Raw genomic sequence first — 17707 nt, 5'->3', positions numbered from 1 at the left:
GAGAGAGAGAGAGAGAGAGTATGGCTATCATACTCTTACGAGTATAGAGCCCTTCATATTCATGAGTTATTTTGATGATAGAACCTCTGAATCGACGATCTATTTAGTTAAATATGATCTAAAGTATTTGAAACTTTTAAAAAATAATTTTCATAATTTTTCAAAATCATAATAAAATCCACCAAGCGGGCACAAAATGAGCAGTCAAAATCGAATAACGTCCTAAAAGAGGATGATCGAATCCTTCAATTTAAAATCGAAGTTATTGATCTTTACTTAGGTGGTAAATAAACTTTTATATGAAAAATTCAATCTATTCTGATTCTTTTACACCGTTAAACTAGCAAGTATCCCATATCAGCCGTTAAAAATTATTAATTTTGTAACATTTTAATCATAAGGTAAATGATGTCGAAAAATTATAAAATTTAATTTATAGAAGTTATAAATACTTTAGTTAATATTTAACGGTATAAATCGTTGATTCGGAAGCTCTATTATCGAAAATGACTTATAAGTACGAAGGTGATCGTACTCATAAGATTATATATATATAGAGTCCGGCTAGGGTACTATCGATAGCACCAAGAATTTGGTGCTATCGAGTTTTCACCGTTAGATTTAATCTTTTGATTATTTTTATCCGTTAGATTATACTATTCAACCAACCACTCACTCAACCCTAGAGAAGCTACATTATCCTAACCACACATTTCTGAATCCAAAGGCTAAAAAGTTAATAGCACCCTAGTTCATATATATATATATATATATATATATATATATATATATATATATATATATATATATATATATATATATATATATATAGGGGGGTGCGCACAATTTTCTCAATAAAGTTGCAATATTGGGATAGTATGGGGACTATCCATTAATTTTACATTTATCTTTTATAATAAATCAAATTGCCCACTACTGCTTATCTGGAAGCACCTAGATACACACTTTAATTAATATCATCATGCATGCTAGCTATTACAAGGCTAAAACGTTTCTATCACTACGTTGAAACATTTGATGCCAAAAATATGGCATTATCCANTATATATATATATAGAGTAGGTCTTGTGTGCTATTAGGAGCACGGAGGCCTCCGTGCTCCTAAGCCGTTTTCGATGATAGAGCTTCCGAATCGATGATCGGCTCCGTTAGACTTGATCTAGCGTATTTGAACTATCTAGAAAATAATTTTTGTGATTTTTCAGTATCATTTTCCTAGCGATCGAAAGAGTTCAAAATCAACAATTTTTAATGGTTGATGTATACCGTTTGTAAGTTTAACGGTATAGAAGTATTCAAATCAGATGAAATTTTGATAGAAAATTCTTTATACTATTTACAGCAAGATCAATATGTTTGATCGAAAATTTTAATGCTATATCACCACTTTTTGTGAAATTTTTATTTTCAGCCGTTGATTTTGAACCCTTTCGATCATTAGGTAAATGATATCGAAAAGTCACAAAATTTATTTTCTAGATGCTTCAAACATGCTAGATCAAGTCTAACGGAGCCGATTGTCGATTCGGAAGCTCCATCATTGAAAACGGCTTAGGAGCACAGAAGCCTCCGTGCTCCTAATAGCACACAAGACCTACTATATATATATATAGAGTAGGACTACTATACTATTATGAGTATTGGGTCCTTCATATTCATAAGTTGTTTTCGATGATGGAGCTTCCGAATCGATGATCCACTCCGTTAAATATGCTCTAGAGTATTTGAAACTTCTAGAAAATAAATTTCGTAATTTTTCGAAATCATAATAAAGTCCATCAAGCGGGCATAAAATGAACGGTCAAATCGAACGATATCTTAAAAATGGATAATCGGATCCTTCAATTTAAGATCGGAGTTATTGATCTTTATCTAGTTAGTGAATAGAATTTTCTATCAAAAATTCAACCTATTCGGATTCTTCTGCACCGTTAAACTAGCAAGTATTCCATACCGGCCGTTAAAAATTATCAATTTTGTGAGCTTTTGATCGTAAGGTAAAGGATGTCAAAAAGTTATGAAATTTGATTTCTAGATGTTTCAAATGCTCTAGATAACGTTTAATGGTATGGATCGTCGATTTGGAAGCTCTATCACCGAAAATAACTTATGAGTACGAGGGCGATCGTACTCATAATAGTATAATAGCCGGACTCTATATATATATAGAGTCCGGCTACTATACTTTTATGAGTATTGGCTCCCTTATACTCATAAATTTTCAGCCCTTAGATTTATTCCATGATCATTTCCACCCGTTAGATCATACTATTCAACCAACTACCCACTCAACCCTAGGGGACCACTATCATTCTAAGTGGGGACCGCCATCATCCTAACCACACATCCTATCAATCAACGGTTAAAAATTTATGAGTACAAAGGGTTCTGTACTCATAGGAGTATAGTAGCCCCAGCCTATATATATATATATAATTGAGCTCCTATGCTTTTAAAAGTACCAAGTCATTGGTGCTTGTAAGTTTTTAGCCTTTGGATTAATAGATGTGCGGTTAGGATCATGTGGGCCCCCTTGGGTTAAGTGGGTGGTTGGTTGAATAGTATAATCTAATGGATGAAAATGATCAAAGTCGTAAATCTAACGGTAAAAAATTCACAAGCACCAAGTGCTTGGTGCTTTTACAAGCACCATAGCCGGACTCTATATATATATATAGGCCATGACTACTATACTATTATGAGTGTTGGAGCCCTCGTACTCATAAGTTGTTTTCGATGATGGAGCTTTCGAATCGACGATCCACTCCGTTAAATATGATCTAAAGTATTTGAAACTTCTAGAAAATAAATTTCGTAAATTTTCAAAATCATAATAAAGTCCATCATGCGGGCATAAAATGAACGGTCAAAATCGAACGACATTCTAAAAAGGATGATCGGATCCTTCAATTCAAGATCGGAGTTATTGATCTTTATCTAGGTAGTGAATAGAATTTTCTATCAAAAATTCAACAAATTCCAATTCTTTTACACCGTTAAACTAGCAAGTATCCCATACCGGCCATTAAAAATTGTCAAATTTGTGACCTCTTGATCGTAAGGTAAATGATGTCGAAAAATTATAAAATTTGATTTCTAGAAGTTATAAATACTGTAAATAACGTTTAACGGTATNATAATTTATTTACTTAGTAAACGATGTAAAAAAAAACTAAAATTTTATTCCTAAGAACTTCATATACCCTAGATCATATTTAACGGTGTGAATTATTAATTTGAATATCCTGAGATCGAAAATAAGACTATAGTACCGGAGCTCCGGTACTATAAATAGTATAGTAGCCTAATTCTATATATATATAGTGTAGAGTTAGAGTTACTATGCTATCGAAAATACAGAGGATTTGATGCTTTCGATTTTTTGACTCTTGGATAAAGAATTGTACGATTGAGATGATGACGGTCCCCTCTAAAGTTGAATAATATTCTTGGGATTGAGTAGTCACCACAGAATAATAGTATTAATCCAAAGATTAAAAATGTAATCTAAAGATTAAAAATAATTAAAAAGACTGATATAAGAGCTAAAAAATTGAAAGTATCAAATTATCTATACTTCTGATTAAAAGGCTAATCTAAGAGCCAAAAAAATGAAAGTATCAAATTCTCTATACTTCGAATAGTATAGTAACTCTACTTTATATATATATATATATATATATATATATATATATATATATAGAGTTGAGCTAGAATACTATCGATAGCAAACGAGCTCCATTGCCACCCATTTATTTTCGATGATGGAGCTTCCAAATTGATGATCGGTACCGTTGAACATGATCTATGCCACTTGAAGTGTTTAGAAATCAAATTTCAAATCTTTTCAACATCANAATGTTCAAAATACTATAGCTGGGTTAGGATGAAAAATTGTAAGGTTAAAATGATAGCGTCTCCTGGGATTTAATGGTGGTCTCTCTATGATTGAGTGGGTGGTTGGTTGAATAGTATGATCTAAAGGGTGTGATTGATTGTGTAGATTTAATAATTAAAAAATTAATAGCAAAATAGTCCAAATACTATTAATAGTATTCTATCTCATATATATATATATATATATATATCTCTCTCTCTCTCTCTCTCTCTCTCTCTCTCTCTCTTTCTCTCTCTCTCATCTAGATGATACGATAGCCTTCGTATTTCACCAACCACGAAAGCTAAAAAATAGAGAATTTAATTGAGGTAACTAGCAAAGATTGGTAACCTAATTATAATAATTGGTTAACCCTGGTGAGTTGGGATTCTCTTGGCGATAGTAGAGTTGGCATCTTAATAGTAGGGTTGGCATCTTAGAAATTAAGTTCCCGATTTTTAAGCTTTCGTAGTCGATGAAATATAAAGGCTATCGTATCATCGAGAGTGATATATATATATATATATATATATATATATATATATATATATATATATACGATCCTGATGATATGAGAATACTCATATTGGGAAAAACATGAGTATTTAAAAGCTGGTAACCTACTTCTCTACACGCCAATCCTACTATCACCAGCGACCAATCCAATTATTACCAGGGGATCTCAACTCACCCACCAATCAACTTATCATATTAGATTGCCTATTTTTACTAGTTTTTTTATTTAGATTGCCGTTTTTTTGAATATTCATATTTTCCCTGATATGAGTATTCTCATATCATCGGCCTGATATATATATATATATATATATATATATATATATATATTATATATATATATATATATATATATATTTTTATTTTATTTTTTTGGAGCTTACTTCGTGTGAGCTTAATAATGCAAAAGCTCAACTTGAAATATATTTTAAAATTTACTAGCTCTGCTAATTTAATTTCGAGCGGGGCTCGAGCGACCCACGTACCGAGCCGAACACGAGCCGACTCGCACATGTGCCAGCCCTGCCGTGGAGTTGTCGAGCTCGTCGTGAAAGGGAAACTCTCTCTACAGCTCACAAAGCTTTCCCCTAATTCACCTTCCCACCATTCCCCCCTCTCCATCGTCTCCTTCCCTTTCGATCACCACCGGCGTTCACGAGTCACGACCCCCTCCTGCCCCCCCTCCGAAGCTTCGAGAAGAGTCGCGAGAGAAGGGGTAGAGAGAGGGCGAGGTGGTGACCGTGATCCTGTGAGATCTCCGCCCTCGGATCGGATTGGATCGGAGAGAGAGAGAGAGAGAGAGGGAGGGAGAGAGAACTATGCAGAGCCGAGGATCCGGTCACCGCGCACCGGGTCAGCTCCTCCGCTCCCGGATCTCCACCGTGATGCTCGCCATGTTCGCGACCATGGCCTCCTTCTACGTCGCCGGCCGGTGAGCTCACCCCCCATCTCTCGCTTTCTACATTACTAGCCGTTAGGGTTTTGAGATTGTGGTAGTTACTGGTTCAAATTTTGGTTCTTTTGCTTGTTTCTTTGGTTAATGTTGGGATTGGTTTAGTTTGTGGCAGGATGCGCAAAATAGGGTTTATCTTATAAAAGAACTCGATCGAAGAACAGGGCAGGTAATCTCTTTAATCGATATACCGGAAATTTGTTGAAAATTTGCCCTTGTTTGTTGCATTTTTTGACGAGTTTTTGTGATTGTTGTAGCTTGAAATTTAATGAGGTTTTTGGCTCATCACTAATGTAATTTGAGGATTTTTATTCATGTTTTTCAGGGACAATCCGCTATATCGGTTGATGATACTCTAAAGGTTGTGGCTTGCAGGTAATTTGTTTGCTAAAACGGAATTTTTATTTGAAATTATGGAATTTTTTTGGTAGAAGGTTCGAACTAAGCTACTTTGTCTCCCTAGGCACCAACACAAGAAATTAGTAGCACTTGAGATGGAGCTTGCCGCGGCAAAGCATGAAGGGTTTGTTGGAAAGTATTCGTCCGAGCCTAATGGGACTCGAACTGAAAAGAGGCTGTTGGCTGTTATAGGAATCATGACTGGTTTTGGGCGAAAGAGCTATAGGGATGCAATTAGAAAGTCATGGCTTCCGTCAGGTACGCCGTCCAACTATTGCCATTTGTGTTTTAATTTTATGGCATAAATGGATGTCTTTGAAGTGTATATTGTTTAACTAAAAATTTTGCGAGGATATGAACATGTCGGACTTATGTAGGTTATTTACAATTAAGGTTGTCCTAGGTATCGCCAAGACATAAGATCCTGCTGACTCCAGCTAGGGCCTAGGTGATTGTCCAGGGCCACTTTGTCATTTTCTAGTTTTTCAGTAAAAAATCTAATTTCTTATGTTTTTGAGACAGAAGAGATAGGCATTTGGTAGCTTTCCATTAGAAATCTCTTTGGAATAGTATTTAGTGGTAGTTAAACATAAAATTTCTATCTAATGTATTGTTACAATGTTCTCAATTTTCTCTCGTTTCAGTAGAACATTTGGATGATAATATGATGAAGTGAAACATAGTGAGGAGTGGTATCATAATTATTATTCAATGTGACCACCTGATCAACCTGGTCATTAGTAAGAAGAAGGTCAAACATGGGCTTCTCCTATTACATATTGAACACTAACTCAAACTAAAGTCGCCATGATCACATTGTATCAGGACTAGGCTCATGTCCTATTGTTTGATTATAATGTACTTAAGCCATCGTTCAGCTAACCAATAAAAGTAGGGTTATGTGTTGATTGATAAACAGCACATCACATTGTAAAAAAGGGACAAAAAATCAGAAATTTCTTTTATTAATCTTAAAATGTACCAGTTGGTTGTGGTAAAGAGGTGCTTATTTTGGTGCAATGCTGTCTTTGGTTATTAATATATGTCATTTTACCTTTGTGAATTGTGAAGAAAAATAAAAGAGCTTTGAGCATGCAAACATTTATCTACTTTGTTTTTGAACAGGTGCAACACTAAAAAAACTGGAAGAGGAAAAGGGCATTCTAGTGCGTTTCATCATAGGAAGAAGGTCTCATTTTCTATTCTACATGGACGAGAATGATAGTATGAAATTCCATATTCTAATTGGTTTTTTTTCCTCCTTGCAGTGCAAATCGAGGAGACAGTTTTGACAGGGAAATTGATGAGGAAAATAAGTATACCAAGGACTTTATTATCCTTGTATGTTGGTTGAATATTTAAGCATATTTACAGTTTTTTCTTCCTTTTGTCTTTATCCCTGATATTTTATAATTTGCACTGTTGTCAAAGCTTCATAGCTTATATTGCTACTTCTTTTTCATTATATGATATACATAGAACAACTATGCATGCGTTAAAGTTGCCCCATCTATTTATATGGTTAGGGGTGACCGTTGGTCGGTTCAGTTCCAGGGATTTTGTTTGTAAACTGAGCTGATTAGAAGTGCAGGGATGAACAGAACTGAAATTGGTTGGTTAATTCAGTACCGATAAGGAACTTCACCGTTCTTAATATGCAATTATGCATCAAACTATTATATGACAAATACAAGTATGATAAATCTTATCTTTTATATCTATGATCTCACGGCAATAATTGTTAACCAATTAAACTGTTTGACCATCATTGGAAGGTTAAAAAATCCACTGAAATGAGTTGGTTCAGTTTGGTTATGTAGATATCAAGTGATGTGAAGATTGCTCTCTCCTTGTCAATGCCTTCCCTGATTACAGTATCTTTGTTCTGCAACAGGATAACCATATTGAAGCATCAGAAGAACATCCAAAGAAGACGAAAATCTTTTTTGCTCATGCTGCAGAAACCATCGATGCAGAGTTCTATGCGAAAGTAAATGACGACCTTTATGTAAATACAGGTAGGCCTTAACTCAACAAGATTTGGATCAATTATATGAACTTTCTCTTTCTTTATATGCAAGAGTAAGATGCTTAATTTTCAAGTATCTAACTTCTTTTATTGAATGATTTCTCAGCAATGAAACTGAAGCTATTCTGCTTGTTCTTCACCTAATACAGAGACTGTTGCTTTGTTTCTTTCTTATATTCTAAACATGCGCATTGGCTATGTAGCCCATTTAAGGGAATATGTTGCTTTGGCAAAATGTTAACTGTTGTCAAGCTTGAGGGAAAAAAGGAGGGATCGTGCTGTTTTCGTGATCCCTAATATATTTTCTAGCTATCTTGATTGTGACCCCTAATATATTTTTTTGCTATCTTGTTTGCACGTTTATTCTTTCTCGGCTCTAGGATCTGACTTCAAAACAGAGCTAAAAAGTATTTAGCTTGAATGAAGAGAAGGCCATGCAAGCTATGGTCCAACAAAGCTGGGGTCATAGGAGAGAGAGTTTGGAGTCGGATTCACCCTTCAGCATTTTTGCTTGAAGTAGCTCATTTTAAGACGAACCTACAACCACAAGGCTGAAAGACCTAGACCTTTTCCGATGCACTAAACAATGGCTCTTTAAGGATGCTACTTGAATAAATCTGGATATTTCTCCAGTTTTTTAAGAGGAGATTGATTGCCATGTCAGTTAACATATTGCTAAAATTCTTCCTAAATAGTTCGAATGGAAGAAAGATTTGGGTGAGTGCACTTACTTTCGTGGTCAGTAATGACCTTTTATTATTTACACAGTGCCCTAAATCATATGAGCTATTGAGTTGATGAATAAGTTTGATGCTGTGACTTAACCATTATGGTTCGTGGATGGCTTGTTTCTTGTTCCTTCTTGCATCTGTACTTTTTATATCATACTAGATTTTCCAAACTTTTTACTTTGTATGAGAAATCAAGAGGAGCATATTCATTGATTCTACATTTTACTTTTATATGTTCTCTAACAAAAAAAGGAAAATCAATAAAAACATATACTATGTGGCATTTAAGTTCTGTTGGTGCATCCCTGCTGTACTTCGTTGTCCTTGCCAGAATTTTATTGACCTCGATTCATACTTCCAAGCCTGGCTTTGTCCTCTGTGTATGCTGTAATCCTATATCTTATAAACTCAAAGCCGAGTGTTTCATCAAAAATTTTTGCTTCTCCCTATCAAACGAGTTAATCTTTCCTTGACGGCCTACTTTACAGCTTGTGCTGTTAGTTATTATGCATTTGATTTTGCACTACGTGCTTATTGGGGCAATCAATTCACTAATAGTGAACAGACACTTCACCACGAGGCTGGATGCTGGCTCCTTTAAGCCAACAAAATATTCATTGGTTGTTATTGATGAAAATAACATAAATAATTTTGGCAGTCTAGCATGCATAAGCTGAATTCATGGCATATTCTACTATCTGTTACCTGGATGCATACAATGTGTTTTTCGTATTGAGTGAAATCGTAAATTGTAAAGTATATGCATGCATATTATTGCGGTATTGTGTTTTTATCTTGCAGATGCTTTGGGAGCAATGCTCGCAACTCACTGGGACAAGCCTCGTGTTTATATTGGCTGCATGAAATCTGGGGAGGTTTTCTCTGAGTCGTGAGTGCTTTCAAAAATTAGTCTTTCAAAAAATTAGTCGTATTCATTATTCAATAGTAATTAGTTTCATCTTGTTGAGGCTTGTTGACTTCTGATTATTTCATGGATATAGGAGTCAAAAATGGTATGAACCAGACTGGTGGAAATTTGGTGATGGAAAATCGTAAGTGTTTTATTTTATCAGTCATCTTTTCATGCTCTGGATCTACTCAAAAGGTTTTTGTCGAAATATCCAATAAGAGAAACATTATTCTTTAAGTACATACACAAACTAATATAGATTCATCTTGAGTGATGTGAAAGTCAATTATTTCTATCAAAGAAACATTCAAATAATTCAGTTTTCAGATTTTTTTATCATATTTCGAGTTCTTCTATGCCGAAATTTGTGTAAGTTTTATATTGGAAGAATTTTGAGTGTAAAATCAGTAGTGTTATACTACCTTTCGGGAAAATTCAACCTTATTGTTCGGTTATTGATATTTTTCTCCTAAATGAATTTCTCACGATGTAAAATTAAGTACTTCCGAAATAAAGTAGCTCTGTATATGCACGCATATGAAATCTCCTCACCCTCTCATCCCCCTTTCTTCAAATTTGTTATGAAGACTCATTTTTACTTGCACCCTATGACAGGTACTTCCGCCATGCTTCTGGGGAAATGTTAGTCATATCCAGAGCCCTAGCCCAGTTTATTTCCATAAACAGGTATTGTTAATTTTGGTTCCACCCTACTTCCCTCAAAAAATAAAATAAAATAAAATGAAAAGAACTAAAATTATCAGATAACAAAGAAAACTAAAAAAAAAAAAAAATCTGCACATTAAGTTATGTGATCAATTGTGAAAACATTGTTCAGAAAAATTACTTATAAATGAAAACTCGCAACCTTCTTCAGTACGTGACATCCGTTTGTTGTTAGATCTATTCTTCGAACATATGCCCATGATGATGTCAGCGTGGGATCGTGGATGATCGGCCTTGACGTGAAGCATGTTAATGAAGGAAAACTATGCTGCTCACCATGGTCTTCAGGTTTCTCTCTCTACATTCACCGTTTCGATTTTGTTTCCTCTTTTTGGCATCCCATGTAAAATGCGTATTCCCTTTTCTAACTTGCTAGCGTTCGGACTTTACGGCAATCTTCTCCCTACATTAACTGCCAGCATGATTTTACAATTTTTGCGTTCAATTTCTTTCTGAAAATGAAACTTAATTACTGTTATTTGCTAACATGGTTCTCCAAAAAATCTGACCCTCTACTTTTCAGGAGCCATATGCGCAGCTTTGTGATGGCGCGGGTAAAACTTTTTTTAATCAAGATATTTGGGGAACTCAGTTTGGGTGTTCTGAGCTCCAAACGTATCCAATTATATCCCAGTGCTTGAAGGATATCATGCTCGGACACGCGACCATAGCTGGGATATTTTTGCCGCATTATTCGGCTTCCTTGCGAATGCTCAAGGTTAATACTATAGGGCAGTGATCAAGGAATTGTTTATTCCTCATTGTGTAGAAAACACCTGGTAACTTCATCATACAACACATTTGGAGCTTTTTACTTATTCTTGTATTTACCATTCATTTTTTTCTTGAGGAACCAATGTTACTCGGCGAACTTAAAACAGTACAGGTTGTAAATTCTTTTGCTCGATTTATTGGAACTCGAGTTTATGAAATGTCTCTGTTACTTCCATGTTCATGAGTCCAGTTTTTATTTTCTATGTGAGCACAGGAGATGGTGACTCGCATACACTGCACATAGCAGCCACATATAGGCATCGATGAGATCAGGACTTTTTTTTTTTTTTAAACAAAGTGACCTTAAAAAATTTCATATTTGGTCAAATAATGCCATCAAAAGTAGGGATGTCAATGGGTATGGATATCCGAAATTTTATCCGAACCTGAATACGAATGAAACGGATATATTCGATGGAGATGGATATGGATATGGATTTGGATATCAAAAATAGAAATCCGACGGATATGGATTCGGATATGGATTTTGATTGTACCTGACCTGAACCTGAACCCGACCCGAATTCGAATTTATTTTGTATTATATATAATATATGTATAAAAATTTGATGTTATATTTGAATTTGTATTTTAAAAATTTAGATTTAATATAATATATTTTGAAATATTGAAAAAAGAAAAAATTGTTTCGGTTTAAATTTTTGTGTTCGGGTTCGGGTTCGGATTTTAGATTTTTGATCGGGTTCGGGTTCGGGTTTGGATATGAATTTTTAAAATCCGTCGGGTTCGGGTCTTGGGTTTGTAGTTGGGTTTGGGTTCGGATTTTTAAAAATCTGCCCCGAATCCGATCTGTTGACTTCTCTAATCAAAAGTTTATTTGGCTAAATAGTCTTATTTTCGTCACGATAATGCCATGTTAATACTATCCAGATGTGGGAATGAAAAAGTCGGTGCATTGTGTGACGTGTTTGAACTTTGAAAAGAGAGCGGTGAACGCTTTATTTTTTTTCTTTTATATTAAAAAAATAATGAATAACTTTTAACGATTTATTTTTTTTTTTCTAAACGATTCTTCCATAACAATCTATAACAATCTCAATAATAACTTTTAATGATTCCGTTTTTAATAAAAAAGGTGAATGATTTATCGGCTTTTACTTATTTTTTTCAACTATGATGCTGAGTTGAATAGAATAAGATTAGTTTGCCAAAAACGATTAGTTTGCCAAATAATTTTTTGCAGGAATTATTTGGTAAATTATAATTTTTTTTATGAATTATTGTAAACAAAAATTTCAGAGATCATCGCATCTTGTTGACCTAGCTTTTGAAATAGCTCTCTACTCTGACGAACAATATTATAAAAATTATACAGAATGTTTTATTATTATTATTATTATTTGAAGGGCGTACATCTTTAGGTTTATAGCGACACTTTTAAATGTAGGTACATGTTAAAAAAGTGCTGCTAGCTAAAATTACCGACACTTTTAAAAAGTGTTGCTATATGTGGGGTCGCTAGGTATATAGTGACAGTTAAAGAGTGTCGCTATAACCTAAAAGAGTGTTGCTAATTTACCAACACTTATTTAAGCATCTAGCAACAGCCGAAACTCTATCTCGTTGGCTGCGGTGGCGGAGGAGGACGACAGGAAAGGCTCTTCGTCTAGAATTTCAATAGATTGAGTGAAGAGAGAAGAAAAGATGGTAATTGATTTTTCTTTTCTTTTTTCTTTTCTGTTTGTAATCGGGCCAAATGGACTGGGTGTGGTGGGTTGAGTAGAGTAATCTTTTATTTTTTATTGGATTGGGCTTTATATTTAGGCATTAGTAGATGTTTTTTTAAGTTTTAGCATAAATGGGACACTTAATCAAAAGTGTCCCAAATATGTGTCCCTATAACCTAATTCTGTTGTAGTGAAGATATCATAAATATTATACAGAAAAAAAAAGAGAAGTATAAAGATATACGCCTACAAATAATAATAATAATAATAATAATAACTAACTCTGTATAATATTTATGATATCTTTATACTTCTCCAAGGTATAAATAGACTTCATGTGTTGAGATAATTCATTCCATCTAGATGAAAATGATTTGTAGTCTGAATAGTGGGCATATTATTATATTATTGTCGACATCTAATTGTACTATTTCCTTAAGCATTATTTATGTGTTCAAGCAATATCTTATTCAAACATTTATTGATTATTAGCGCTAACCAACAGTCCCAAAAACATATGCTGATAGAAAGAATATATACATCACACTTAAGAGCTCAGTCACAGTGCCCATAGATTTCAATCTAACTCATTTCATCTGAATGTTGGGTCTCTTGCTATTAGGTTTGTTATGGACCGCAACCCTACTCACCTTGTCGGACTCAATCCGAATCAACTTTTTAGTTTTCTGAGCCTATTGTCACAGAAGAAGTTGGATCTATTTCAGCCAACAATATTTTTATGATTTGCTTAAGAAGCATATGATGTTTGGTTGTAGATAGAGAGTATAATCGAATATTCGGAAATGACACTATATTCGGCTTTTAAAGTCATTTTTTGAGTATTATAAATTGCTTTGTAAGTAAAATATGTGAGTTTATCATATTATGAATATTAAGATCTTTCAAAAGGTGGAAAATTAAATTTCGAATTTTTCAAAATTTTTATATTGAATAAATTGTTATGGGATAACTTGCTCTACCCTTATGCCTGTTTAGTGCAATTGCACTTTACCACCATAATTTTTATTTATTGCATTTTGCATAGTCGATTATTATGTTGCTAAGCATTAAATCGCTGCGGATTCTCCCGATTTTTCTGGTACTTTTGGAATATTTTGTTATTTTCTGAAAACATAAAAATCATGATAGACTTTTTTTTTTTTTTTAGAAATATTAGATTACAACAAAAATATTTAAAATTTTGTAAATTTGCTGTAAAATTTTACACGTTGGACGCTAATTCTTTATAAATAAACATTCGCCCATTTCTTATCATTAATTTTTAAAATTATTTGGTGCATAGATAACAAATTTATAACGCTTATACTTGCTCATACGATTCTTTAAAATTTTTAGACAGTATATATTAAATTAAAGGGGGCAATTTCAAATGTATTCTAAAGGTTTGAAATTTTATAAATACTCCTTTAAAATTTTAAATATCACGTATGTTCCTTTAAATATATAAATTTATCCTGATTAAAAGAGAGTTAAACACTGGTCAAGTTAATAACATATATAACGATTTTATGCTCAACTATTCCTTGTATGGCAATATCTTAAAACATGTGGCTTTTTATTTTTTTTATTTGGGATATAGTTGTTGATTATATAGCTTATAGTATAATTTTTTAAATTCTCTATTAGGTTCGTGACCAATCACTTTTATTTTATTAATTCTTATTTAAATTTTATTAAAATAAGAAATATTTCTTTCGAAATAATAGGGATTTTGAATCGATGATCGGAACTGTTAAAATTAATCTAAAGTACTTATAATGTCTAGAAACTAAATTTCATACGTTTTACCGTTCCTTATCAAGTTCCTTGAAGAGTCGAAAAATAAACAGTTAAAAACGAGTAATCTTTTGAAAATACATGTTAGACTTTATCAATTTATGATCAGAATTATTAAACGTTATCTAAATAGTATAAAAAATTTTCTCTCAAAAATTCAAACTATTTAGATTGTTCTATACCATTAAAACAAGAAAACGGTTCATATAGGTCATAAAAAACTGTCGATTTTGTGATCCTTTGAACACTACATAAATAATTTTTAAATTTTCATAAAATTTAGTTTCTAGACACTTTAAATATTCGAAGTTAATTTTAACGGTTCCGATCATCGATTCGAAATCTCTGTTCTTCTAAAACGATTTAATAAGATGAATGCCTCAGTCTCGGCGGAGAAAATTATTTTTTAATTAAAAAATATTCAAATATTCGGCAGTAGATGGTTGTGGTTCATGAAGTGTATGTTTGCACCGGGTGCAGTGGTTTCTTCCCCGTTTGGGCCCCACCAGTACGGAATTTACATTTTTCCGCGTCCAAAAATTTGAGCGGGAACCTCTGCAAATATTGCCACATATATAAAATATTACTTTATTTTTATTAATTAAAATTTATTTTAAATTTTAATATTTAAAAAATATCCAACAAATTTTTATATAAAATATAAAAATAAAAAGGTAAACTTTAAATACCATGTGGTTTAAACTTTAAAGTACATCAATTTAGTACCTTATGGTTTTTTTTTTTTTTATCAGCTCCCCTATTAACATTTCGTTAAATTATATACAAAAAACTTCAGATACTCCACCTAAGTTTATCGAATATTTGTTTTAATACCTTTTAGTTTTAATTTTGTCATTAATTTAACGTAAAAAATTAGTGAAAGGGTAATAAAAAGAGAAAAATAAAACTAGGGTACTAAATTGATACACTATAAATCATATAGTACTAAAATTTAAAAAAAATGTAAAATTATAGAGATAGTATTTAAAGTTTTTTCAAAATAAAACTCCCAATTTCTATAATTCGCACTGAAATTTTTTCCCGCTTGATCTCGCGCGTCGCCTCAAATACCTTTTCAATCTTTTTCAAATACGGGGGTACATCAAAAAAATAATAATAAAATAAATACTAATAATAAAATATATACATATAATATAAATAAATAAATTTTTTTTTTCAAATTGTTACTTGCACCGCATGCGCCATGTCATCCCATGCACCGGCAATCATTGCGTGCATCAATTCCCACACAATTTTTATTTTTTTTCCCAAAAAGAAAAAATGTTACGGATTTTTCATAATTTTTTTCTATATTCTTTTGAGGATTGACGTACGATATAAGATGCATGTATTGGTGATTTTTTTTAGGGAAAACTTCAAAAACCCCCCCCTGTGGTTTCATGCATTCTCACTTTCATACCCTGTGGTTTAAAACGTACCAATTTGTCCCCCTGTGGTTTCATTTTTCTCTTTTTGTTATCAATTTTATTATTTTTTTTTTAAATCAGTAACAAAATTAAAATTAAAGGATACTAAAGTGAATATTCGATAAACATAGATGGTTATCTGAAGTTTTTTGTATATAATTTAACGAAATATTAACGAAAAAGCTTCTGAAAAGATAAAAACGAAACCACGGGGGGGCAAATTGATACGTTTTAAACCACAGAGTACTAAAGTGAGAATGCATGAAACCACAGGGGGGGTTTTTGAAGTTTTCCCTTTTTTTTATTATATTTTGTCATGTTATTTTTAGATTTAAAAATTATATATATATATATATATATATATATATATATATATATATAAAATTGTTGGTAGTCGAATTTCTCGACTTTTGACCCGGTCAAAGATCCTTCTCGTGGAGCGTGTCGGGATGAGAAACGGCTGTGGATAGTGACCCTCGAAGTTTGCGCCCTTCGATTGGATCAAGCGATTCGGCTGATGAGAGATCGAATCAGCCGGGTCCAAAAGCTCTTTTCACTCTCTGATTCGGCTGGATGAGCCGAATGTGCGGAGAAAGTCGAAAATTAAGCCGGAAGATGAGCCGAATGGCTAGTACAATACAAAATCTGGTCGGCCCGAATAGCCGAATGTGACTTTCTATTGAATAGGGAATGGAAGAGTACAAGAACATGGGAGTGATGCTTGTGGGGCAGACAGACTCCAAATATATTCTACAAGGGATTGATGCTCATGGGGCAGACAGACTCCAAATATCTAAGTTACAGGAACTACTCCTAGGAAAAACAGTAAATGCGAGAAAGAAAGATGCAAGGAAATAAAGGTGGTCTTTTGTGCGCAGGGGCGAAGACCTCTATTGCAGGCTTCAAAGTTACTATTTATAACCCACATTATTAGTTGGTTGAAAGTAGTTGGAGGGAGTGATTGTAACCATGATCGTGAAAGTTAAACTAACTCCTCATAGAAGTTACGCTAACTCTTTATGGAAGTTACGCCCCAATCTTCAACCGTTCCCGCCTTCTTGTCCTTCAGGCGCCTTATTGCCGACTCCTGGTGTACCACGTGTCCTTATTGGCTCATACGTGGGTTATGTCGGCTCAATTTTGGTATCAACAATGCCCCCACCAATAGTCTTTCGAATGAACATTCGGATGACTATTGGTGCCAAATCGACTGTTCAAAAGCACAGCCGAGACCCAAGCTTTAGTTTCGCTAGTCTTAGTCGGCTTTAGGAAAACAGCGCTTTATCATCCCAGCCACATATATCTTGACTTCATTAGCCGATTCTTTACTTTTATTCGATTAGTTCGGCTCTTCTTGAACCGAATGTTTTTCTATCAAGAAATTCTTCTTAAAGAAAGTGGCTATATCTCGGTTTCATCAGCCGATTCTTCACTTTCACTCGATTGGCTCGGCTCTTCTTGAACCGACTGTTCTTCTAGCAAGGATTTCTCCTTGCCTTTGCTTTGATTTTTATATCGGCTCCATTGCAGCCGATCGTCCTCACTTTTCTTCTGAAATTGCTCGTATTTGGCAACTCGAGCACCTAAATCAAATAGGTTAGAAAAATGTTTATCTTCAAAATGATCTTTTATCTTAAAATGCTGACCATTTAACGCTATTTTGGCAAACTCTGATTCCGGCATTCTCATAAAGCACCGGGTTTTGGCTATTTTGAAACGGTTCAAATACTCTTCGACCGTTTCACCCGACATTTGTCGGTATAAAGTCAAGTCGGCGACCGATAATTGTGGTTCCGACCTATAGAATCACTCATGAAATTTTCTTTCCAATTTGTCCCAATCTTGGACGAAATTGGCTGA

General features: G+C 33.7%; 1 protein-coding gene across 2 annotated transcripts; it reads left to right on the top strand.

Annotated features, from left to right (window-relative positions):
* Positions 4887-11093, top strand: LOC109719309 (hydroxyproline O-galactosyltransferase HPGT1). Of its 2 annotated transcripts, none has more exons than XM_020245889.1 (12): positions 4887-5345; positions 5482-5535; positions 5692-5741; positions 5830-6023; positions 6891-6954; positions 7034-7106; positions 7660-7783; positions 9327-9414; positions 9527-9577; positions 10051-10122; positions 10337-10449; positions 10685-11093. In XM_020245889.1, exons 1-12 carry the CDS (start codon positions 4926-4928, stop codon positions 10705-10707), a joined length of 1326 nt encoding a protein of 441 aa, XP_020101478.1. In that variant the 5' UTR covers positions 4887-4925; the 3' UTR covers positions 10708-11093. The 2 variants fall into 2 exon arrangements, with proteins under 2 accessions (XP_020101478.1, XP_020101488.1); XM_020245899.1 differs by having other exon boundaries at positions 5082-5345; positions 5472-5535.

Source organism: Ananas comosus, linkage group 1, assembly GCF_001540865.1.
Source record: "Ananas comosus cultivar F153 linkage group 1, ASM154086v1, whole genome shotgun sequence".
In the NCBI taxonomy this organism is placed as follows: Eukaryota; Viridiplantae; Streptophyta; class Magnoliopsida; order Poales; family Bromeliaceae; genus Ananas; species Ananas comosus.
The sequence above is the reverse complement of the archived record's forward strand: the minus strand, read 5'-3'. Positions and strand labels throughout refer to the sequence as shown.

Coding starts and splice junctions, on each gene's coding strand:
- LOC109719309 (XM_020245889.1), top strand. CDS start 4,926: ATGTGCCAGCCCTGCCGTGGAGTTGTCGAGCTCGTCGTGAAAGGGAAA. Junction 9,415..9,526: donor GGGGAGGTTTTCTCTGAGTC/GTGAGTGCTTTC, acceptor TCATGGATATAG/GAGTCAAAAATGGTATGAAC. Junction 10,123..10,336: donor CAGTTTATTTCCATAAACAG/GTATTGTTAATT, acceptor GTTTGTTGTTAG/ATCTATTCTTCGAACATATG.